The sequence below is a fragment of the Perkinsus marinus genome, assembly GCF_000006405.1.
Source record: "Perkinsus marinus ATCC 50983 genomic scaffold scf_1104296955314, whole genome shotgun sequence".
Classification (NCBI taxonomy): Eukaryota; Perkinsozoa; order Perkinsida; family Perkinsidae; genus Perkinsus; species Perkinsus marinus.
The window spans coordinates 1-22,634 of NW_003207807.1; the positions used below are offsets into that span (position 1 = coordinate 1).

At 44.5% G+C, this 22,634-nt stretch overlaps 10 protein-coding genes across 10 annotated transcripts; 4 read left to right on the forward strand and 6 right to left on the reverse strand.

Annotated features, from left to right (window-relative positions):
- Positions 1-105: 105 nt before the first annotated feature.
- Pmar_PMAR024014 (Inner membrane transport protein yeeF, putative) lies at positions 106-1,878 on the forward strand (the record flags this gene model as incomplete). Its single annotated transcript, XM_002775748.1, has 11 exons — positions 106-239; positions 300-378; positions 425-536; positions 588-696; positions 761-816; positions 872-991; positions 1,168-1,298; positions 1,350-1,510; positions 1,557-1,609; positions 1,656-1,777; positions 1,822-1,878. The coding sequence occupies 11 exons, from the start codon at positions 106-108 to the stop codon at positions 1,876-1,878; spliced, it is 1,134 nt and encodes a 377-aa protein (XP_002775794.1).
- A 1,190-nt stretch (positions 1,879-3,068) lies between these two features.
- Pmar_PMAR024015 (chloroquine resistance transporter, putative) lies at positions 3,069-4,746 on the reverse strand (the record flags this gene model as incomplete). The annotated part of the gene is made up of 1 exon (XM_002775749.1): positions 3,069-4,746. One exon carries the CDS (start codon positions 4,744-4,746, stop codon positions 3,217-3,219), a length of 1,530 nt encoding a protein of 509 aa, XP_002775795.1. The 3' UTR covers positions 3,069-3,216.
- Positions 4,747-5,865: 1,119 nt separating this feature from the next.
- Pmar_PMAR024016 (conserved hypothetical protein) lies at positions 5,866-8,446 on the reverse strand (the record flags this gene model as incomplete). The annotated part of the gene is made up of 13 exons (XM_002775750.1): positions 5,866-6,477; positions 6,521-6,644; positions 6,718-6,851; positions 6,896-7,017; positions 7,063-7,262; positions 7,307-7,440; positions 7,486-7,572; positions 7,622-7,703; positions 7,751-7,811; positions 7,861-7,984; positions 8,037-8,100; positions 8,168-8,241; positions 8,286-8,446. 13 exons carry the CDS (start codon positions 8,444-8,446, stop codon positions 5,895-5,897), a joined length of 1,950 nt encoding a protein of 649 aa, XP_002775796.1. The 3' UTR covers positions 5,866-5,894.
- A 1,996-nt stretch (positions 8,447-10,442) lies between these two features.
- Positions 10,443-11,780, forward strand: Pmar_PMAR024017 (hypothetical protein; the record flags this gene model as incomplete). Its single annotated transcript, XM_002775751.1, has 6 exons — positions 10,443-10,542; positions 10,655-10,789; positions 10,837-10,901; positions 10,950-11,106; positions 11,515-11,619; positions 11,668-11,780. The coding sequence occupies 6 exons, from the start codon at positions 10,443-10,445 to the stop codon at positions 11,778-11,780; spliced, it is 675 nt and encodes a 224-aa protein (XP_002775797.1).
- Positions 11,781-12,952: 1,172 nt separating this feature from the next.
- Positions 12,953-15,054, forward strand: Pmar_PMAR024018 (equilibrative nucleoside transporter, putative; the record flags this gene model as incomplete). Its single annotated transcript, XM_002775752.1, has 1 exon — positions 12,953-15,054. One exon carries the CDS (start codon positions 12,953-12,955, stop codon positions 14,351-14,353), a length of 1,401 nt encoding a protein of 466 aa, XP_002775798.1. The 3' UTR covers positions 14,354-15,054.
- Positions 15,055-15,748: 694 nt separating this feature from the next.
- Pmar_PMAR024019 (equilibrative nucleoside transporter, putative) lies at positions 15,749-17,296 on the forward strand. Its single transcript, XM_002775753.1, has one exon. The coding sequence runs from the start codon at positions 15,781-15,783 to the stop codon at positions 17,062-17,064; it is 1,284 nt and encodes a 427-aa protein (XP_002775799.1). The 5' UTR covers positions 15,749-15,780; the 3' UTR covers positions 17,065-17,296.
- Positions 17,297-17,542: 246 nt separating this feature from the next.
- Pmar_PMAR024020 (hypothetical protein) lies at positions 17,543-18,614 on the reverse strand (the record flags this gene model as incomplete). The annotated part of the gene is made up of 7 exons (XM_002775754.1): positions 17,543-17,668; positions 17,717-17,822; positions 17,881-17,959; positions 18,005-18,241; positions 18,306-18,379; positions 18,427-18,464; positions 18,513-18,614. 7 exons carry the CDS (start codon positions 18,612-18,614, stop codon positions 17,543-17,545), a joined length of 762 nt encoding a protein of 253 aa, XP_002775800.1.
- A 579-nt stretch (positions 18,615-19,193) lies between these two features.
- Positions 19,194-19,513, reverse strand: Pmar_PMAR024021 (hypothetical protein; the record flags this gene model as incomplete). The annotated part of the gene is made up of 2 exons (XM_002775755.1): positions 19,194-19,377; positions 19,428-19,513. 2 exons carry the CDS (start codon positions 19,511-19,513, stop codon positions 19,194-19,196), a joined length of 270 nt encoding a protein of 89 aa, XP_002775801.1.
- A 1,578-nt stretch (positions 19,514-21,091) lies between these two features.
- On the reverse strand, positions 21,092-21,939 carry Pmar_PMAR024022 (hypothetical protein; the record flags this gene model as incomplete). The annotated part of the gene is made up of 5 exons (XM_002775756.1): positions 21,092-21,172; positions 21,286-21,366; positions 21,429-21,584; positions 21,704-21,770; positions 21,818-21,939. The coding sequence occupies 5 exons, from the start codon at positions 21,937-21,939 to the stop codon at positions 21,092-21,094; spliced, it is 507 nt and encodes a 168-aa protein (XP_002775802.1).
- A 25-nt stretch (positions 21,940-21,964) lies between these two features.
- On the reverse strand, positions 21,965-22,579 carry Pmar_PMAR024023 (hypothetical protein; the record flags this gene model as incomplete). Its single annotated transcript, XM_002775757.1, has 5 exons — positions 21,965-21,971; positions 22,009-22,118; positions 22,189-22,347; positions 22,394-22,446; positions 22,483-22,579. 5 exons carry the CDS (start codon positions 22,577-22,579, stop codon positions 21,965-21,967), a joined length of 426 nt encoding a protein of 141 aa, XP_002775803.1.
- Positions 22,580-22,634: the final 55 nt, after the last annotated feature.

Below are 22,634 nucleotides of genomic sequence, written 5' to 3' on the forward strand. Positions count from 1 at the left end.
CTACCATCATGGATGTATGCTACACTACTCAGTATGGTATATATCATCTCCGTTTAGCACTACACTATGTGCTATATGTAATCACTCTATTAATCTCATATCATCATGGTCATGTTCATCATCATCATCATACTATTAGTATTAGGTACTCTTATCTGTTTATCTGGTGTAAAGGAGAGTGCTACCTTTAGCTTCAGTATGGCATGCCTTAATATAGTATTACTCTTAACCTTCTCCCTGTATGGATCATACATGTACTACTACATGCTATGCTGCCACTCTAGTATTATCTTTCCTAGGTATGGTGATGTTGGTAATATGGAGCCTTTCACTCTTCCCAACGATGCAGCAGTTGATGGGGTTGGTGGCTTTGCAGGGGTAATAATAATAGTAATACCCTGTTCAGTTGTTACATACTCATTAGGTACTGCGTGGATCTGGGTTAGCATTCTTCTGTTGTGTTGGGTGGGATGCTGTATGTACACTGAGTGAGGAGGTACGGAACCCTAAGAAAGATATACCCCGAGGCATTATGGGTAGTATATACCTACACATACCTCACCACCATCATTCTATTATTTATACAGGTACATTACTTATTGTAGCCCTATTGTACTCTATGTTAAGTATTACTCTATGCCTCATGACCCCTATAGATAGTATTGACTTGGATGCACCTCTAGCTACTGCATTCCAGTAATATACTTCATCATACCAGCATATACAGTACCTTAATACCACCCCAGTATTACCCACACAGATACCACCATGACAACTGGGGTTATATTATAACATCTCTGGCAGCTACAACTGTCTGTAGGACCTACTCTCATCATCATCATGATCATCATCGGTATATGTGATAATGTAGGTACCCCAAGCGTTATGAGTGGTATACTGGGACAGCCTCGTATCTGGTATAGAATGGCTCTGGATGGGTTACTCTTCCAACCCCTAGCCAAGCTTAGTGCTCACGATGTACCTGTTGTTGGTAGGCATGCTTCTATCAATCCATCTAGCTCCCCATAGCGAACCATATAGGTACTACTATATGTGGTATAATCGCGACTATACTATCAGCCGTATGCGATTTTGAGCCATTAGCTGGGATGACCAGTTTCAGTGGGTCATTATCCTCTATTGACCATTCTTAGTATCATTGCTCAGGTACATTGGCGATGTTTACACTGGTTAATGGTGGTATTATATTAACGCGAGTTGAGGATTACACTGAAAGGAGTGGTAGTAGCTATCCTCCTATCACTACCACTAACATTACCTACTCAATATCTCTCTTTGTAAGTCTCTTGTAGTCTCGTACAGCCCTATGCCAAGGTAGTACCTTGTAGTTCGCCCTATCGCTCACCTTCCACTACGTCGCCGTGCTGCATGGTCTCTTTACATGTTCTGGTATAACACTAGGAGCCCTCAATCTAGCTAGTCTAGCCTGGCTACTCTACGTCTACTTCGCTGCCATAGCACCTCCCAACATGGATGATAGCATACAAGGGTGGGTACATTGGTTTGTCATACTACTCGACATGATGCCTTCTTAGGGGACATGATGAGCCCCTCCTTGCTGGCAGTGAAAGGGATAAGGTCGATATGGGTAAGCACTTGACCCTTATCCAGGATTGACCGTCGTACCCCTGTAGTTGATGATAACCATTTCCATTGCCCCTGGGTACCTATCCTCCCCGCTGTTGCAATATGGGTTAACTGCTACTTGATGGCCTCTCTGGGTCTTCAGGCTTTGATAATGGTCACTGTCTGGCTGGTAGGTGTCGTATTCTGTGCACATTTCGTCCACCTTTGCCCTAGGTCCTCGGCGCCGTGGTGTATCTTACCTATGGCGCGAACCATAGCAAGTTGAACTGATTCATTACCACGCCCACCCGTTAGGGTAATAACAGCCTCAGCATCCAAAGGTAAGATGGGTCAGTCTTGTGGGATAATGAGAGACTCATTCTCAGAGCACTGCTTGAGAAAGGTCCATCTTGATAGTCTCACAGCTATCGACGATAATGCATACCCACAAATTGTGGGCCACATTTATATCACTACCTGCCACATTTATATATCCTTATCTATAACAGTTCTGGTGTTACTACAAGCCACTTTGTGGTAACACGCTATGTAGCTACAATTTATCTAACTGTCGATGTCGTCTCTGCCCAATTGTTCTCGTCACTATTGCTGGGAAGTGTTTTTTCGGTCTAGCAGGCCATAGTGTTAAGTTAAACTCAGTCGAAATGAGCAATACTAAATGGAGCACCATCAACAATGTAACGATTATAGAGACAACGAATATAATAGCGATCACGTCCGTCGATGGTGGCTAGCAATGCCGTTATAAGACTAGGCACTTGATCAGGACATTGACTGTGATGAGAGAAGGAACAAGAGATATTGATGGTTACCTGGTGTACCGTATTTTGACTGGGTTATATCACGACGATTCAGAGAAGGTCCCGATCTTTGGCTACTGCAAATGTGGATATGGATGTTCGGTTATCTCACCTTGAAACCTACCTACTAAATGGTTCCACTCTATCATCCATGCCGGGACTCATTTGCGGTAGTATCATGTTATTACTTCTTCCCGTACTACTCACTGTGTTTGTGATGCCGATTGGCGTACATAACCCAATGGATAGCACTGCTCTGGGTTCCGCACTGGGATTGGTATTGATATATTCATCTTCATCACCGGCTACGGCTTGCTGAAATCTTCCGTGAAAGTCTGGCTGCTCTTCTCTTAATGAGCAGAGCTCCGTTAAGTATATATTTGCTGTAAAGGTTCTTCTACCAGTTGCATTATGTAAGTGCTGCAATAGGACTATATCCTCCTTGAAACATTCGCAAGCGACAAATATAGCGAATACCAACTTGGGGGATTGTTGCGTTACCGTGAGATGTGGAATGAACGACTTTGGCCAAACGGACTCATTTCATGCATATTCGCATGCGAAAGTCGTTCGTTATGTGATTCACAAGACGTAAATGTTGACGCCAACCAATCAACACAAGAGACGTGTACTCTGAAACGAGTTAGCCGAAGCAGAACTAGGACAGTTAGTCCTTAAAGCCAATACTGAAGTTGGTTCGGGTGCTAGAACACCACTAAATGGAATTATACTGGATAGAACCGAACTAAGCTGTACAGTTCGTAAGAATTGAAGGTGTACGTTCGCTATACATGGTATCACAAGTCGGTTATACACTATCATGCGAGATCGAGTAGGGAATCGCCGATTTGGAACTATTCTTCGTGGTGACATCACCAACAGGAATATACCTCTTCGGCCAAAAAAGTAGCCACGGCTGAGCTATAGACTCCCAATTGACGACCACATGAGTATGCGACTTCTCATATTGCTTCATAGAATCGCCGTCATTGACCTCCTTTCTATGCCGGAACATTGGGAATAGGCAAATGACATACTTCAGCACAGGATTATCAATACGTGCATTCTCAACGTCGAGTTTCGAGCGTATGACGTTACCATAACGGAATAGTGCAATACCGAGGAGTATTATAACAAGAGTGACCCATTCCAACCATGTAACGGTACTTCTGCCGATAATCGGCCAACTTATCAACGATAAAATGGCTGCCAATGGCACGGTTATCTTGTTGCAAACGAATGTGAGTAAACTAGAACCATAAGATATGAGCATATAGATATTCACATTATAAAGTAGGTTAAAACAGAGATAAACAACAAGAGCCTGCCAGGCACCATCGGCATTGGCCAGAGTTTCGAAACCATCGGCAAAGTGGTCCATGATGGGTATATTGGAGCCCTGAGTTCTAATAAGCTCAACGATGACGTTGAGCGGAAAAGTCCAGACACAACCGAAAATATTACTACTGCTGCTCACTACAAATACGTTAAGATACGCATCTTTATTACCTCTACGTGTGGCATAACGAGTATAGGCTCGGAACATGCACTCTTTTAGTACAAATCCCAATGCCTGGAAAACAGTTGATACAAGGCACAGGATAGCCATGCTGATACTGTTGTTACCATCACTCGTAGAGGATGTAACAACCGATACCAAAGCCATGACAATAACTATGGTAACTGCAACAACCTCGATGAAGGTGTATCTATCTCGTAAGAATAACAAAGACCACATGAGGGTAAAAGGGACCATTCCTTGCTGTAGCATATTGAATACGGCAATTGATAGATAGGGCTGGGTGAGGAACATAAAGATCTCACCAAGGCAATCGGCGATAGCCGCAAAGAAAGTATAGCGAAAACCTGGCAGGCTTTCCCACCAAATCCCTATCCCAATACGCCAACGCTGGTACCATGGTATACTAATACGATCCTCACGCATAGCAGAGTACTCATCCCGAGGAGGGGTAGTCCATGTCCACTTGAGCTGCTCTAATGGGATCTTACCCATAGCATAGAGTATAATAAGAACAGCCCAATAGACCAAACAATAGGTCACTTGACTGATCATAGACGTGACCAAACCAGAATATTCACCCAAAGGTTGAGACCTTATCTTACCAGCGATTGCGTTAGCAGTACCAATAATAGCAAGTGATATCATAAGGGTAGGGACAATCCATCGAGCAACAACAGAAAAACCTGTACCGCTCTCTGATGCCAACACCTCCTCCTCCTCAATATTAATGATCTCGGACTGTAGGGAAGAGGCCTTTGGTGTAGATATGTGTGTGTCCTCGCTGGGAAGAGCGGGATTCGGCTTATGACCTGTCATAGAAAGAGGAAAAAGACCAAACACTGAGTAGCATTATAATGTAGCCACAATGAGGGGGAATGAACTAATCGGAAAGAATATGAGAATGAGTGACCCGTCCTGACCAATGAAGCTCCAATCACCACACGCCTCCACAGTTATGTTTACACATTCCCTGCTCATATATCTCCCTCGTGGGCTCAAATGATAAGGAGATGTGGACTGAGTGGTATGGCAAATGTCGCATACGTGCGGTCGTAAGTGGTACGCGTGCTACACGGTATTACAAGTCCTCAAGTTCAGGCAATAGGCCAAACTTACGAAGACTGTGTCACTAAATTTTCTGTCTTGGATCACTAATAGTAGCGCCCAGATGATCGATTTGTAATTTCTGTGCGTTTCGAAAGTATCACATTCATTTCTCTGATAAGGACCGTGGCCCATAAGAGTTTTGGATTGATCAGGGTTGATCAGGAATAAAGACTTCGTTCTAAATTGTCCGCGACGAAATCGATCAGCTGAGACGACGCTACTTCTAGTGATCCAGGACAGACACCGTGTGGACGTCCTCAAAGTCAGCGCAACCCCACATGCACAATTCGTCACACGAAACATGGAAGCGTACAACTAATGGAATGGTTGCTCAGGTTGAACCACTCATATCAGGTATTGTAGGCCAACTTTCATTGAGCTCAGTGCATCCTTAAAGCTGAGCCTTAGATAAGTTCTCTTGATAAACCTCAATCCTCTCATCCGGAATCAATCATATAGGACGCTCAGCTGAATCAACTCGCAGTACGACGCACTGGTCGAGATCAAGAGATCCTGCATCCATTGACGGCACCGTCATGATAACAACCCGAAGATGCATATTGTGAATTGTTTACCACCCACGAACGATCAAGGCCGCGATCACTGGGGTCAACCCTCCGAGATTAACAGAGTACATCCAAGCTCTCACCAGCGGTGCAACAGACACGAGCTGCTGGACATCTAGTAATCCTCTCGAGAATACTCACCGGTCTCATATTCCCCAATGTTGAGTATCCCTTGTAGTGACTCGATTTTCGTGAGTGTATACTCACGATGATGTGGAACACTGGACTGGACTCAACTAAGGAAGAAACGGCAGATAACGGGAAAACTACAGCAGGGCGTGAGCACACTGCTTAGCAATATCGGATATCATTTCGAAACATCACGAGACTATGTCGTGCTGTGCCAATACAGGCTTCACGGACAGGAATCATTGCAGTAGAATTTCTAATGTCAGTGGGCAACTGGTCGTAGATATCTAACTCCTCATACCTAGTCACATCATAATAGATTAAGCTAGGAGTACACTGGGACAACGCGCCATTAGAGGGAGCAAGGCCATCCAGTAGATATTCGACCGATTCACCAACGTACACTGATACATTGATAGCAGCATCAGTACTGTGAGCAGTGTTAATGAGGGATACTTCCACAGAGGCTCCTTTAGGTAGAGCAGGTAGCCTAAGCCCCATAATACTAGAAGGGTCAACATTAAGATACTTAGCGGCCAGCTGTACAGCTGGTATGAGTGGAGTCCTTCCTGCTATAAATAGTGTTGCTAACACAGTGTATTCCGATGACATAAGGTTAGTTATCTTATGTAGAGACCGCATAGCGAGCCATAGTTCATACTGCCATCCAGTAGTAGGTAGGGACATGGTATGGGGTATAAGACCTAGTACTCCTGCTGTCATTAGGAGTCCACCATTATCGAACCTGAGCCCAACTACTCCTAACTCTTGGTCATGAGTCTCATTACCTTTTAGCCTGGCTATAAGGCCCAATACAGGACATAGCCCATGTTGATATAGACTGTACGTGTAACGTATTCACTACTGCCTGAGCACTGGGTATCGCCAGTATACGGAAACGAATAAGGATACCTACACAGACACTGTAGTCAGCAGCTACTAACTAGCGAGTAACCTATGAGTATCGTTCATGACCCACTACTACCCTGGGGTAGATCAGTCTGGATACAGTACCGGGTGGGTGGGTTGACGGCAGGGAAGTGTTTACAGTACTCCTCATTAACAGCAGCGAAGGAGCTCATATCCGACACTTGTACCTCTACGTATAATATCTCGTACCTAATGATGGTATTGGTGTACTATAGGGCCAAGCCGTGACCCACTCAGATGATGGTGCTAGTGTAGCTGTGATGTATTCAAGTACATATCTGCATTGTTGTATAACATCCATGTTAGTGATCTCACATGAGGGCTCGAGGGTTGTGGTTGGTGGTACGGATAATACCTTAGACGATTGGATGATAATAATGCTGTACAGGAACCTACTTACATCAATGGAGTTACTCATGGCTACACTAGTAGTAGAGGATGTCCTCAAACATGCAGTGGCTGCATGCTGGTGACTAGCTGTATTCTCATAACACTGTGTAGACACAGGAGCCTGCATTGTAAAATGCTCATGTTCATCCTCCAGCCTAGGATAATCCTGTTCGTAGTACTCCAAACCATCCAAGACTGATAGAGATTTACCTACAAGGATAGCCTTCCAGAACATGGACTAACGTTGTTATTACAGGCCTTCTTCCAGTCGGTGGTGATAGCATCATTTTTAGGCTCTAGATGTGGGTTGGATGACTGGAGATAATATACATCAGCACTGTGCTTGACTACTCTAGTATCCCCTAGTTCAATACGGCCATTGATGTATCTAGTAGTACACTACCCTGTTGGGATGATGGTATACCCAACTTACAATGGACAGTCAGTCGTTAAGGTCTCATACTCTCCACCTTCCCCACAGACATGGAATCCGAATTGATTATGTAGCTTGGTGAAATATCTACTACTAGTAGTAATAGATGAGATAGATTGTAAGGATATAATAATACGGTTTGAGTTGTGATAGAGTCTGGCCAAGATGTCTCTCATCCAATCCCATACATGCTACTTTCACTAGGCGTGCTTCGATACCTACTAACCATCATCATTATAGCGATACTAGTAGATATCATCCTCACCAGTATCAATCATCCAATTGAGGAGCCTATCCTGGGGTAACCTCCACATGAATGCTAACACCTATACATAAAGCAGGGGTACAGGACTATTCTCCAATCACAAGAATCACCATCAATCCTAGACGCTGACAGACATTCTCGACTCTAAGTCGTTGATAATCGGAGAATATAGCTCCACAGCTCACAGCGTTAACCTCTGGATGTGCTCTCTTCACTGTAACTAGCAGATCATACCTGCCACGATAAGCAACCCATGTATCGAGGCCATGATACTCAATGGATCTACAGGTCTTCAACTTCATCCTCATCATCACGCCCAGTTTCATGATGATAGACAAGATCATTAGTCTCTAAGGGAGCTCTGTTGATGGCCTACCAATGGAATAGTATCTGCAGCAGTGTGATAACGGTGGTAACCTACCTGTTTATATAGAGGTACACCAAGAGCCTCTGCTACGACTGGGACAACCTCATGACCAACTGTCTGATACCTAGAGAGGACACTCTTATTGTATTCATGAGCCTGTACACTTACATGTAGCTATCCATCTCGTCTCCTGTATCCTCATGTGTTAATGGTGGTGTTATTGGTGGATGTAGATTAGCCACACATACCACATCATGGCCTAGATACTTGCATAGATGTAGGTTGAATATCGAGTCCTTCCCTCCAGATATCAATCCTACTACCTTCATTATACTACAATAACAACAACAACAACCCCTACTATGATGATGATGATGATGAACAGTACCCGAAAGCTGCACAACAACCCAAGACAAGGATACACAGAAACGCCACTATAACAATATCAGATTAGGAAGGCTTCCGTTGATGAACATTGAGCATCGTTACTGAGGGATGAACCCCACACACTACAGACCAGCCTATGAACGAAGGTAATAGAACCTTAACTATTGCATATAAGGCGATGAGATAATACTCTAGCTACGAGTGTGGGCTTCTTGGAGTAACTCGAGATAGCTTCTTATCATCATCCTCCTCATCCGAGATCTATCGGGATCCCAACGCCCCCCCCTTGTTTGATGTACACACTACTACCACCGTACTCAGCACCCAAGCCTGCCAAACCTATACCTACTGTTGTGCCTATTACCTTGGGTGGCAGGCAGTGTAACCCTAGCTATGTAAGGTAGTGGCTATGGAGGGAGAGGGGGAAATGGACGCCATGAACGATAACGATTGACCAGTCTAGGGCGATATAGACGACCACACTACAGTGAAACGTTGGTCATGCTCATGGTGTTATAACATACGGTTTGCTGCACAGTGCATCCATAGACAGTGTGGATACCCTTAGGTTGCTCAGATCCTCAATGGCACCCACTACACCAGATGTGCCATTGCTATTGATGCAGCCTCCCTGTCAATGCTACCCTCATTCTCCTGACCTCAACAATGAGCTCATGAGTAGGTATGTCACTTCTGCTCATAAAGGCGTCCTGAGGCCGTGCCTTTCGGTTTCTTACCCATCCATCACATATGACATTTCCTTCTCACAGGTAACGCTAATGAAGATAGCCGGGCTATCATAGCCCCCGCTTCTCCCTTGGCCGCCTTAGGTCGCTGTTCAAAAGGAAAAGCACTAATAGGATTGCTAAAGTTAAGCGATGAACGAGTTTGTTCATAACAGGGTCAACTTGACCTGGTAAAGACTTCAACACAAGACTAATTGGAGGAATAAAAGGCTTGGAGGGATGAAAGGTTCAAGCAGCAGCAGCAACAACAACAACGACGGCGTTACTACTGCTAGTTCCCAAGCATCAATGAGGATTCTCGTTGTTGGACGAATGTGGATGGCGTAGATATTAGACCGCCAACACTACTACACCTTTTAAAGGCCTATTTCTCGTTTAGTAAGGTCAATTTCGCAGGACGAGCAATCATCCGAGCCAAGATATGCCTTAGTAAGACCAATTTCGCCAGCGCGCTCGATATAAGAATTAATTTCTACGACACGTGTCACTAGTACAATCAATTTCGACGACACGTGTCACTAGTACAGTCAATTTCGACGACACGTGTCACTAGTACAGTCAATTTCGACGACACGTGTCACTAGTACAATCAATTTCGCCGGCATGTCTGAAGCGAGTTCAATTTCGACGAAAGGCGGAAATCGATTTCGCTGATAGTAACCCGAGGTTAGACGATCTTCGCCGCGTTCCCGTACGTTATGGCTTGGTCACGGGCTGAAGGAACTTCTGCATTTCATCCCAATCCCACCACTCCCGGTAACAAGTACCGAAGAGGGTGCAGCAGGCAACGTCTGTTTGCGCCCCGATGAAATACAAGATCGATCGTACGGGCGCGCGCTTATCAAAGAAAGAATATTCAACTTGGTAGACACGATGCGATCACTCTTGCCGACGAATGTACGATTGCCTTATATATCGGTCCTCGCCCGTGTGATAGCGAGTGGGGTCTGGTTGCACTGGTCCTTTTTTATGTCTCTATGAGTTGAATTATCGAAGTTCTCATTTTCACTACTGTTATTCCTGAACTGTGTTGTTGTTATTCGTCGTTGGATTCTAGATATCACCCTCTTAGGAATGTATTTAACCCATTTATCTATAACATGTTATACCGCGGATTATTCCATAAGATGCTTTCAAGAAGCTGGCAAAAGCAAGCATCCAAGACATGGTACGTCAATACTGGTATTGTGGTATGGCTATCATGAGGACTATCAGGTACCGATCACCACATATTAACAGAATAGTGGTATGCCTTGGTGGTGCTAATCCATGTGCATCAGAGACTGCATTAAGTAACATATTCGGATTGGTATCGTCTTGGGAACATCCTGATAGTAGCAGTAGCATATCAATTAATGGTAGTAGTGTTTTGAGTATGATGATCAATGATTCCCGTCCCCTCAGGTTATCATGTACCTACTAAACAGGAGAGTATTGATGAGTCCAATGACTATGAGAGACGTTTCAAGAACATCGCTAGTGAATACCCTCAACTCGAGACAACATTCGATGTCGCTGAAGCGACTAAGGATATCAGAGGTACTTATCTCTGGAGAAGACTGCTGTTGCCTTGATGATTATACTAGATACTCTCATGGAGTACTGTAGTGAGACTGAACCAGATCTCGTGGCCATTGGATCTGGAGGCTCGGTACTTCTACCTGCCATGGGATGACCATAGTAGTGGAGTGTATCTTAGACACACTACCTCAAGTTGGCATCATTAGTGGAGTATGTAGTGCGAGAATCTCCATGTGATGTCCTAATCTTACGAGAGAATGAGGCGGCTTCTACTAGTACTCCCAATGAGTCTGATGACGAAGATAATGGGGATGTGGCAGAGTTTGCTGAGGCTGGTAGGTTGGGGTATACAGCAGCACTGGAGGTTGATCATTCTACTTCTACACAGCGATCAAGTGTGATAATTCTAAGGCGGTGGTACTACCTGGTGTACATAACAATCGTCCCATGAAGGTGTTGGTATGTTTTGGGAGCAACAACTGGTAGGAAGCCATTCTGTGGCGGTTGTGTGGTGATGCTCATAATGTGGCTTACTCTTTCTAGGGAGGATTCAATAGAAGCTCTTCGTGCAGCTATGCGGCTTTGTAGACCTGGAGATGAGGTCCAATTAGTGACTACACCAGACTTCTCGGCTGGTGGCAATGCGGTAGTAGTAGTAGCAGTAGTAGTAGTAGTAGTAGCAGTACTTGGGATGTGTGTGGTATATAATGATAGGGTACATGTAGTAGCCCCACCACTTGAAGGTACTGCAAGCATTGAAGATATACTTATGGGTGATTTGAAGGAGGTTATGGATGAACATAAGGCTGATGATGAGTTGATATTCTCAGCTAAAGTCCTACAAGCTAGTAAGCTCAGCTTTAGTCAGTCTACACACGTGATATCCTCTACTGCAGGCCCTTTACCTGCTGCAGCAATGTGTGAGTATGCTCAGAGAGAGAATGTTGACATTATAGCTACTGGTTATGGTGGGCATTCACATCTCTTCCATCCTAATAGCTTTCCGTAATACTACCAACATCACTCTATGTTGACGATGACCCTTCGTGTTCATGTTTCAGCTTCTATATAGCACATAAAGCACACTGCTCAGTACTTGTCGCACGGCAACCTGCTCAAGCTGATGGTGATGAGGCACACCAGCAACAGCAGCAAGAGGAGGAGGAGGAGGATGAGAAGAAAGCAACAACTTGCCATCGAACAGCAGTTGCTGAAGATGATGATAAGCTAAAGATGCAGCAACAAGGGTCTGCAGTGGCTGTAGCGACATCATAAGCCTCTCTAACGTAGTTCTACTGTTCGAGATTAAGGTCGATACATTTACGGTCTATAAGAGATCGTCAGATATTAAATTACTACTAATATCCTCATTTTCGTACACTCCCTTCCGATTAGACTCGAAGTAAAGGGTGAATGTCGATTGATAGACTATTTTATACCACACCAACAGTAATGTCGTTGGTGACTCTGACAACAACTACAACGACTACGACCAGCAACAGCAGTAGTAACGGTAGCAGGTATGTCGTTGTCTTTTTGCCTTTCGATATCAGTACATGTTGATAACTGTCCTTGTGCTGGTGGTTAATGCAACACTTAGATCAATGATTCCAGTTGATCGTCGTGTCTTGATGATCTTCCTATACTCTTGGAATGCTACTGCTCCAACTGCTAGTCTATATCATCATTATCATCATGCTACTTCTCCGGAAATGATTGCTACCAAAACACCGATTATGGTAATGACGTAGTTGTGCTCACCGGAATTGATCTTGTCCTCCTAGTGTTGGGTTAGTAGTACACGAATTGACTGGGTATTAAGCGGGTGGTATGGTTTCCGGCGTTGATCTATACCATGCGCATGTTCCTATACAAATCGCGAGTGAGCCTCTCATTGTGGTCCAGTCTGTGAATTGGACAAACATGATACACAACTAGCTGGGTAGCCTAATAACGAGGAACTATATTCTCGGACGTATCATGCACTGTAAGAAAAGGCCGTCTGATAAGGTCGTCATGCACAGTGTGTAGTGCCAGAGGTTGAGCACTCAACTGGGATAACGCGCTGATTAAGTAGACAGCTATGACACAACCCGAAGCCAGGGCCGTAGCTATTGTCTCTACTTACATTACTCAACTTAGAGCATCGCTCCTTTTTATTATAGAACTCAGGCTACGTAGATGCCGTCATCAGCAACCGAGGTAGTGGAGCTATCTGTACATGATAGTAATGAGGGTCTGCCTATGGATACTAATCGTGACCTTGAAGAGTGCCTCCAATCAGTGACGAAGAGTGGCTCATCTACCTACTCCTCATCTGAGAAGGAAATGGATGATTTGAAGCCCGGTGAGTGTAAGGAGGAAGAAAAGGAGAGTCTTGAGGATTGGAAGCTTCTCCTTATGTTCATGATACTGGGTTTCATTGCTTTGGCTCCATGGAACTTTGTCCTCACTGAGCTAGTGTACTTGAATGATAAGTTCGAGCATCAGTTCAGCTCAAACGTCTCCATCTACTACGGTCTGTCTGTCAATGTGGCTGAACTGTTACTCATCTTTATTGGTAACAAGTTCGCTTTTGCTCCCCGTATGGATTTTGGATGTATACTGCTTGCCTCGTTCAATATTGCCCTGGCCCTTGTAGCTATGTTCATTGGTAATGATGATCCTCTTGAAAACCCTGGTCTCGGTTTTGGTCTTGGGTTGGTGTGCACCTTTATGCTTGGTTTTGGTCACTCTTTTATTGAGTCGTGTGCCTTTGGTTTGGCAGCACTTGGCTCTCAGGCTTGCATGAATTGGGGTATGATTGGTGAAGGTGTTGCTGGTCTCATTGGATGGCCTATTAATATCTTGATCAACTACATCCTTATATCATGTGGAGTTGAGCGTTATGCTGAATGGAGATGCTTTATATTCTTCCTAGTCACCACTGTCTTAACCATTCTCTGTATCCCAATGTTCCATTATGGTATGATGAAGCATCCCTACATGAAACAGGTTATGGAGATGGAAGCTAAGCGTAAGGCTGGTGGACTCAAGCAGCGACAGACCAAGAGACCGGTCTACAGGATCCTTATGGATATCGCTGTCCCTGCATTTGTGGTTTGGTGTGCTCTTACTATTACCTTTGTTGTCTTCCCATCCCAAGTTACTCAGTTTACTAGTGGTAAGGGTGCGGCTGATAACGCATCCTTTATTCCTCTTCTTACCTATATGTATCAGATATTCGATACTGTTGGTCGGTTTGCACCTAATATTGGTATCCGTCTTCCTCAGTGGTGGCTTGTTGCCTTAGCTCTTAGTCGTGGTATCTTTATCCCACTATTCATATGCATCAAGTTATTCCCTTGGAATATGGCATTCCAACATAACTACTTCAAACATATCATGATGGCAATATTTGCCTTCACCAATGGTGTTACCAGTACTCTGGGTATGATGATGGGTCCTACCAAGGTTCCTGATGATCGGAATGAACAAGAGATTGCTGGCTATGCCATGAGTTTCTGCCTTATCGATGGTATCCTTATTGGAAGTATCTTCGGTATATGGGTTACTGATATGTTGCCTATGCCTCCATCATAGTAATGCTGATGAGGTTATTCTACTGTTGGTCTGATCGACCAGACTTACTACTATAGTAATGCTATGTATATGTTCACTTTCTTTAGTTACATCATCATTATTGAATATGATGGCCCACGCTGATTCGTGTATTGCCATCCTTTACTCTTGTCTCCTTTACTTCCCCATAATCGTCTGTATTGCAGGATCGGCGTATTGCCGTTCTTGCTTTGGCAGTATTCGCTCTTATTGTTGAACTCCTCATTAGCCGTTGTTGTTGTTGCCCCTGTGGCATTCACGGAGTAGTATATGGTGCACTGTTACATTGGTAATTCGATGACTATCAGTGCTGACCTAAGCAACAACAATAGCACAGATGAAGAACTCAAGCTCAACAAAGTGAACCATATTGTCTGCTCTCGTATCTTATACACCAATGGTGTCCTTTCTCCTATTCTTCCATCTCGGCTACCGATTTATGTACTTCGCATAAATTATCGGTTCTCTATCTCACCTATCTATTAGCTAAGTCTCCAGTGAAGATCGGGGACAGCTATATCTAGTGGTAGCTCTACGCTGTCGTTACGGTTACTGGTTTGTGCTGATAGTCCGCACTCTCAAGTCACGTGACGATCGACCAATTGTCTACCAAGGTGTTGATGGTTTGTGTATATTGTTCCACCCGAGAACTTTTTTGAACAACTAGTCTGTGTTCGAAATAAGATTTCGGTCAGTTGACCGTAAACCGTTTGTGAATGAAGAACTAAGTTTTTGGTTTAGTGTTAAATGAGTCTTGCTGTAAGATTCAGTCAGACTGAGCGCACTGCGCTCAGCGCAGATCTATTTCATATAGTTTTTATGTCATTAAGTGCTGCATTCTTCGACTGGGGTAAGGTTGGGAGGTAGAAGTTGTGCAGGTTCTGGTTAGTGCTGTGGCCGAACGGTGACTGTTGAGTGTTACCCAATCCAAAGCTACACCAAGGCGCAGGAAATCCTATTGTGTATGCGTGCATGTGTAAGAGCATAGCTAATGATCGAAGAACGTAGAAAACATGGATAATGCCAAGATAACCATTCTTAGTCCATCCCACTGAGTGTGAATGTTAGGGTGACTGTGGTACACACAGAACGACTCTACTTGACAGGCATAATGCTCAAGTAATACTTGACTAGTAGTAAATGACCACAGCATATAACAACGACCAACTTGCTGTTAGTTGAATCTGGTATCATCATACCTCAAGTTTCGTCTCGAAGACTGTTATTGAAATACTTGTTAGTCCGTTTCACGAACTAGAGTTCTCCAAGCCTATATTCTTAGATATAAAATCCATGGCATTTGGAGACATAATCATCAGCTATATGTGTTGTCGCTAGCACATTGTCTCTTTCTGTGCAATACCAGCTCGGTTGAGTAGTTTCTTCGTTCTTTATTCTCTATATTTATTATGTCTTCCGAGAGTACACATACAGTGAGCGACCTCGAGGCGTCGTCAGCGTCGAGTGGATTTGTAGAGGAGAAGAAGCAAGCTGATGGATCGAAACCAGACTGGAAGCTTCTCCTTATGTTTGGTGTACTGGGATTTGTAGCCTTGGCTCCATGGAACTTCGTTCTCACTGAGCTAGTATACTTGGATTCCAAGTTCGAGCATCAGTTCAGTTCCAACGTCTCCATCTACTACGGTCTGTCTGTCAATGTGGCCGAACTGTTACTCATCTTCATTGGCAACAAGTTCCACTTCGCCCCTCGTATGGATATTGGATGCATCTTGCTTGCCTCGTTCAATATTCTCATGGCGGTGGTCGCCATGGTGATTGGTGAAGATGATCCCGTTGACAACTCGGCCCTTGGGTTCGCGCTCGGTTTGGTATGCACGTTCATGCTTGGCTTTGGTCATTCTCTCATAGAATCAGCCGCTTTTGGTTTGGCAGCACTTGGTTCCCAGACTTGTATGAATTGGGCTATGATTGGTGAGGGTGTTGCTGGCCTTATCGGGTGGCCTATCTACGTACTCATAAACTATATTCTCACATCATGTGGGGTTCAACGTTATGCTGAATGGAGGTGCTTGATCTTCTTCGCGGTCACCTCAATAATGACTATCCTCGTTATCCCAATGTTCCGACTTTGTATGGTAAAACACCCGTACATGAGAGATATTCTCAAGATTGAGGAGAGCAGGAAGAAGGAAGGCTTCACCAAGCGTCAGAGTACCCGTCCTGTGTACGCTATCCTCAAGGATATCATGTTGCCCGCATTCATTGTTTGGTCTGTTCTAACTATAACCTTCACCGTATTCCCTTCCCAAGTAACACAGTTTACCAGCTCAAAGGGCCCGGATGACAGCGTCAACTTTATTCCTCTCGTAACTTATATGTATCAGATTTTCGATACTGTTGGCCGCTTTGCCCCGAACATGGGAATTCGCTTATCACCATTATGGTTGGTTGTTGTTTCTCTCGGACGTGCTATCTTCATACCGCTATTTATTTGCATCAGAGTCTTCCCGAGCGTCATTCCTTTCCACTATAACTGGTTCAAGCACGTTATGATGGCAATATTTGCTTTCAGTAACGGTGTCGTTGCTACTCTTGGTATGATGCTTGGTCCGAAGAAAGTTCCAAACCATAAGGATGAGCAAGAAATCGCTGGTTATGCTATGGGATTCTGCCTCATCAATGGTATCCTCATCGGAAGCATCTTCGGTGTGTGGATTACAGATATGCTATGAGTTCTTCCCGAAAATTTCTAGTATGTCATTTTTATCTCTTAGTATTCATATCTGGATCATCACTGTTTATTTTCTACTATACTGTTGTAACAATCGCTGTGGTAAGTTTCTATGATTTGCTGGATTGTTGGTATATTCCTCACTTTGTGGAGGAACGATTGTTCTATACACTCACCTTCACTGTCCAATACTGTGATTGTTAAATCTTCAACGGTCGAGTGACCTCGTAGATAGATATGTTGGGTTGTGTAGTATGGTTATCAATATTAGGGAGTATGTGTCTGCCAATGTGAGGAAGTATTCTGAATAGAGAGTTAATGCCTGTTTTTCGACTGTCTCGTTCTATTATTTGTACAGTATGGGTTATACTATGACGCAAGTCCTGCATAGAACAAATGAAAGAACAAAATCAAGAACAAATGATAACTACATCAAACAATGCGACGGCCAACTCCGTATGGAGTGGAGATGAGGTTACTCATTCTTCAAAAGATGACGGGTCACGAACATAGATGATGCCGTCATCAGGGAAGTATCCTATCTCATCTTCCACTGGATTATGCGAATCCCACAACCCTGTAAGGTGATCGTAGTAATACTCAAACTGATGGACAAGGAGCATTCCAACTAGCAGCGTACCTCAACAACTCACCCCTTCAGCACTTAGCTTCTGCCAGACAGCCACGTACTCGTATTTATTCATTCTCACGTTCTTCTTGTGAGCTTTACCGTTGAAATGTCCGGACCATGCTGCCCATCTAAAAGTATTGTTCACGATGGTGGTTAGCAGGTTCACAATCAGCCATGGTGGCGTACCCACAGATATCTCCAGTTTGGCAGAGCTTGCATCGAGAGTCCTCCCAATTATTGTGAGCTGGCGCATGGCCCATGGGTCCTGATAAGCCAATTGTGATTAGTGTAAGATCCCACACCCACCTACCAGTATTGTCAACATGTCCAAAACTTATTGGCATGTCCCTGTTGCCATAAAACTGATAGGTACATCCATTCTGGAACTCGACACCCTCGTTATAGCCAGCCGCATACCATTGGTTATTCATACCGCCCCCATCGACGGATGGTAATGCTGTTGTATTGGAGGCCCATGCCATATTGCTCTGATGCTTTCTGCTAGACATATGGGCCATAGCCATTGAGTCACTGTTAACAGTAGCATCTATAAAGACGATTAACCATCACTAGTAACAACAGTAATGATGGAGTATTACCACACAGCTTACACAGCCACCCTGTGTTAGTTTCCTGCCATATTGTATGGTCCTCGAAGATAACCATCCCTATGGCATCATCATTCCTGAGGCCAACAATGATATGATCACATCAATAACATCATTGTACTACGCCGTCGCAGCAGCAGCAGGTGCTGTTGTTGCTGATACCTATAGAAGGAGCAACTTAGTTACCCCATAGGTGTGGGGTGTCGGTACCTGGCCATCACCACCTCCTACTCCCTGCCCATTATGATGGAGGAGTGTACTAGTCTTGTACCATCTAGACTTGCTCAAGTGCTTCTTGCCTCGCAAGTGCATTTGTAAGGTATCCACAGTACAACAGGCCGCATCTATAATAGTACCCAATATTGGCTATCAACACTAACCACTACTACTAGTACCACAACAACTGCAGACGTAGCCTCGTAGATCATCCCATCTAATGAAGGCTCTCTCATCATCGGGGATCTTAGATAGGTCCCACATACTATCTTGGGATGGATCATTGTTAGATGATACTACAGCCTGCTGCTGCTGGTGGTGGTCTACATCCTGTTGTTGGTTAGCTGGGGTTGTTAGCATCGTAGTAGTAGTAATGGATGTAGTATTATTGGTAGTAGTGACCCTCCTCTGCCATTCTAGTGATTCCCTCTTCTTCCGATGACCAGCTCCCATAAGGTGCATGTCCATGGAACCCTCACTGTTCACAGAACATCCTATACACATTCAATTAGCTACCACTACAACAACTTCTACATCATGACCTCTACTCACCACAGATGATGCATTTAAAGCCCATCGGGGACACCTCCCATTCACCACAATGCTCCCTCATTAGCTTGGATACCGGTGTATATCTAATCATCACCATCAGCAGCACCATAGTCCAGGATGAAATCACTTATCATCATCGTGTCCATCGGCGGCGGCGGCGGTGGCGGCCAGTGGTACACCCGGATTAGAGATATCATTCTCGGCATTAGTACCACTACCACTACCACCTCCACCAGCAGCTGCTGCTGGTGGTGGTGCAAAGCGTACCTCATCATCATCGTGAGCCCCATTGACTGTAGCCAGTTTCCTGATGCTTATTATTAGGTGGTGATAGTATCCTTGTACTCAACAACCTACTTCACTTGTTGTGCTTCAAACCAGTTACGATTCCTCAAGGCCTTCTGATGACGTTTACCATTAATATGATTGGTCAGTTCCTCCATCGAATACAATACACATTTACAAAGGTCACAGGGGTGTCTGTAGAGTACCGTTATTATTATCAAAAGCACCCTCCCCCCAGTCCCACTCCTCCCATCTAGATCCAGCCGCTGCTGCTGCTCCACTTGCCTCCACCTTATCATCATCATCCTGCTGCTGTTGCTGTGGTGCTGCCAAGAGTACACGACTACTGCTTGTGGCAGTACTCCTCGTAACAGGTTGGAAGGGCTGTAACACAATGGTGGTAAGCTATTGTCGTTGCTGTGGGGCAACCTACACTCATCTCGATAGTACGTGCTACTAACTGGTCTGCTGTTATCATGTTGGAAGATTGGGACGATAACATGGGAGACCAAAGGCTGGGGTGATGATGATAGTGAGGAGTAGAAGGCGACACGACAGGAAAGGTTGTGTGATAGCGAATGATGATGATGATGGCAAGGTTGCAGAAGGAGAGGGAGTCCCCACACGTTTGTTGTATGGTTAGAGGTATGAAAGCCCCCTGAATGTCCCTTGGGAGTCTGTATGTGGTGATGATCCCAATATCAATTGAGGATGATGGTGGTGGTAGAGTAGTAGTACACTGTTGTTGCCTGGTGTTGAAAGTTCCTACTGCCACTAGGCTACATGTCCTGTAGAGTCTACGAGATAGTAGTCTACAGTGTAGAGCACTCGGCGGCTAGATATATACATGCCGCTGCTATAGGTGCCTCACGTCAGCACTATACCTCTAATATGGACCATGTACTCTTGACATCTTGTCAATGACTAATCTTCCATTCGCCTCCTAATAATAACCTGTCACAAGTCTACTGCGGCTTATAACAAGAATAAAAGTCGTCAAGAAGGATGGTGGTGATAATGCTGCTGCATTGAGCTCCGGCCTACTTCCTTTCGGCCAGTGGTAACAAGCCTCAGAACCAATGCTGTCCGTGGGGAGGCATTGGCCCCCCGAACGCTCGGCGGTTTTTGAGCGAGAGAGAGACCTGAGCCCCTGTTCATCATGAGCAGTTAGTTCATTCACATAGTGAGATAAGGTCCCTGGATATCAGGAAGAAGAAGAAGAGTGGTAATGAACATGACTGTAACACAGGATAAGAGAGTAAGGTGGTAAGGATGATGGTAGTCTCTACTCAATAGTAGTAGTAATGGTGGTAGTCGCATCGTTGTGATAATGGTAATACTATGGGCCACAGCTGGTACTATGCATATGAATAATGTCACAACCTGTCACGTTATTCATATGCAGATTAGACACTGCAAGTTAGAGGGTGGCAGCAGCAGCAGCAGCAGTCATCTACTAGTCATCGTCATCATCATCATCCAGGTCACTGAAAGGTTACTGCTCTAGGCATGACCAATCCTCTAGTAGTACATGCAGTAGGTATTGGTTACAGGGTCCTGGACCACTCTGTACATAGGTGGTGGATCCTTCTTCCATGCCACTGCTACTCCAAAGTAGCTCATAGGGCCATGTCTCAATACTCCTCCATAGAGCATTATGTATACTCCTGGATGGGGTATATATCTATGGATATTGATGATACAGGTATACTATGACCATACCACCACCCCAGCATTTACGTCTCTGGGCCTGCTTTAAGGCTACCATCATCATCCAGGTAAAACTTATCCTCCTCTACCATCTCTGGGTCATCTTCCTGATATGATCATCGTTATCATGAGTATCATCATATCGTGTCCTCACTGTAGCCTGATCCCCATCTATACTAGCTAGACTCTCTACCATCCTTAATAGTCTCCCTGCCCTTACAGGTGATGTACTAGTAGCTAAACCATTGAGAACCGTAGAGAGGTAAGGGAAGTCGGCTTGATAAGGCCCCGGATTCATACCCTACCATAATGAGGAGTAGGGACCTATAGTAGCTACTTCATCCCCCATACTACTACTATTACCTCTCTTAGAGCAGCCTTAGGTATCTGATAATCAGGGCCATAATCAGCAGTAATGATGTCCCCAGGTTGAATGGGCTTTATAGTCCTTACCCCTACTCCAGGGAGGCCTAGCCCACCTGGCTGGGTGTAGTACGTATCGAATTCAACGTTCGGGTCCTGGAGTAGGGCAGTTCAGAGTGTTAGATAATAGCAGGTATTGCCTCTGTAGAATGCCTTATCCATCGAGCTAAAGTCCCACATGCTGTGGCATCTATATGTAGTACACTCCTACGTACAGTACCATCATAAGGCGACCTATGCTGCCTTAGAACCCTCCTAGCCTTCCGTAGTAAGGCATCTCCTCTGATATTATCGATGATGACAATGATAACGACCCATGCTTGGTCTACCTGGTCCTGGGGTCCTCTGATAGTTCCTGTAAGAGTTCTTGGCATTTGTCTAAGAGTATACGGTGTACTTCCATCCTGCTATCTTCACTCTGCATTGCATACCCACAGTTTGTCAAAGCCATAAGTACAAATCGTAAATACCAGCACCTAGAACCTAGTGATGATGATGGCAGTAGTAATAGTAGTAATACGTAGAGAATCTTGGATCATCCTTTATCCTCAGCCTCTCTTCATCAACAGCTGTTTGCCATGAGGTTAATGCATCCATAACATCTCCTCTCATACCAGAGGCTAGACGCCTCTGCCCCATACACCATGCATATATCACCTTTACTATTATATTCATATACATCCTTACTACTACTACTTACATCCCTCCATGTATGTAGTTGGCCTTGAAGATCTCTTTGATACTTCTGTCTAACCTCATTAGATTCTTCACACTCCTCTAAAGCCATATCCCAGGCGAAGTGATAGAGGTAGGTACGAGCATTAAGTAGATGCCATGCTGGTGTCGAGAGTACGGCATCCTATACATATATACCACCACTTCACTATCACTACTAGTTGCACTACCTTCAATGCCTTCTCTGCTGGGAATAACCTTTTCTCAGCATCTTCTGATGAATCTAAAGCCTCTACTACTCTCCCTGACTCCAGCTCACAATGCAGTAGATTGACCAACATATTGGCTCTATACTCAGGAGGTATACCAACTCTAGATAATAACTTCTTATCAGTCTTCTCATCAAGATACTCCATAGCTTCCTATCATCATCAGTACTTCCACCCTCCCCTAATGCTATCATTATCACCC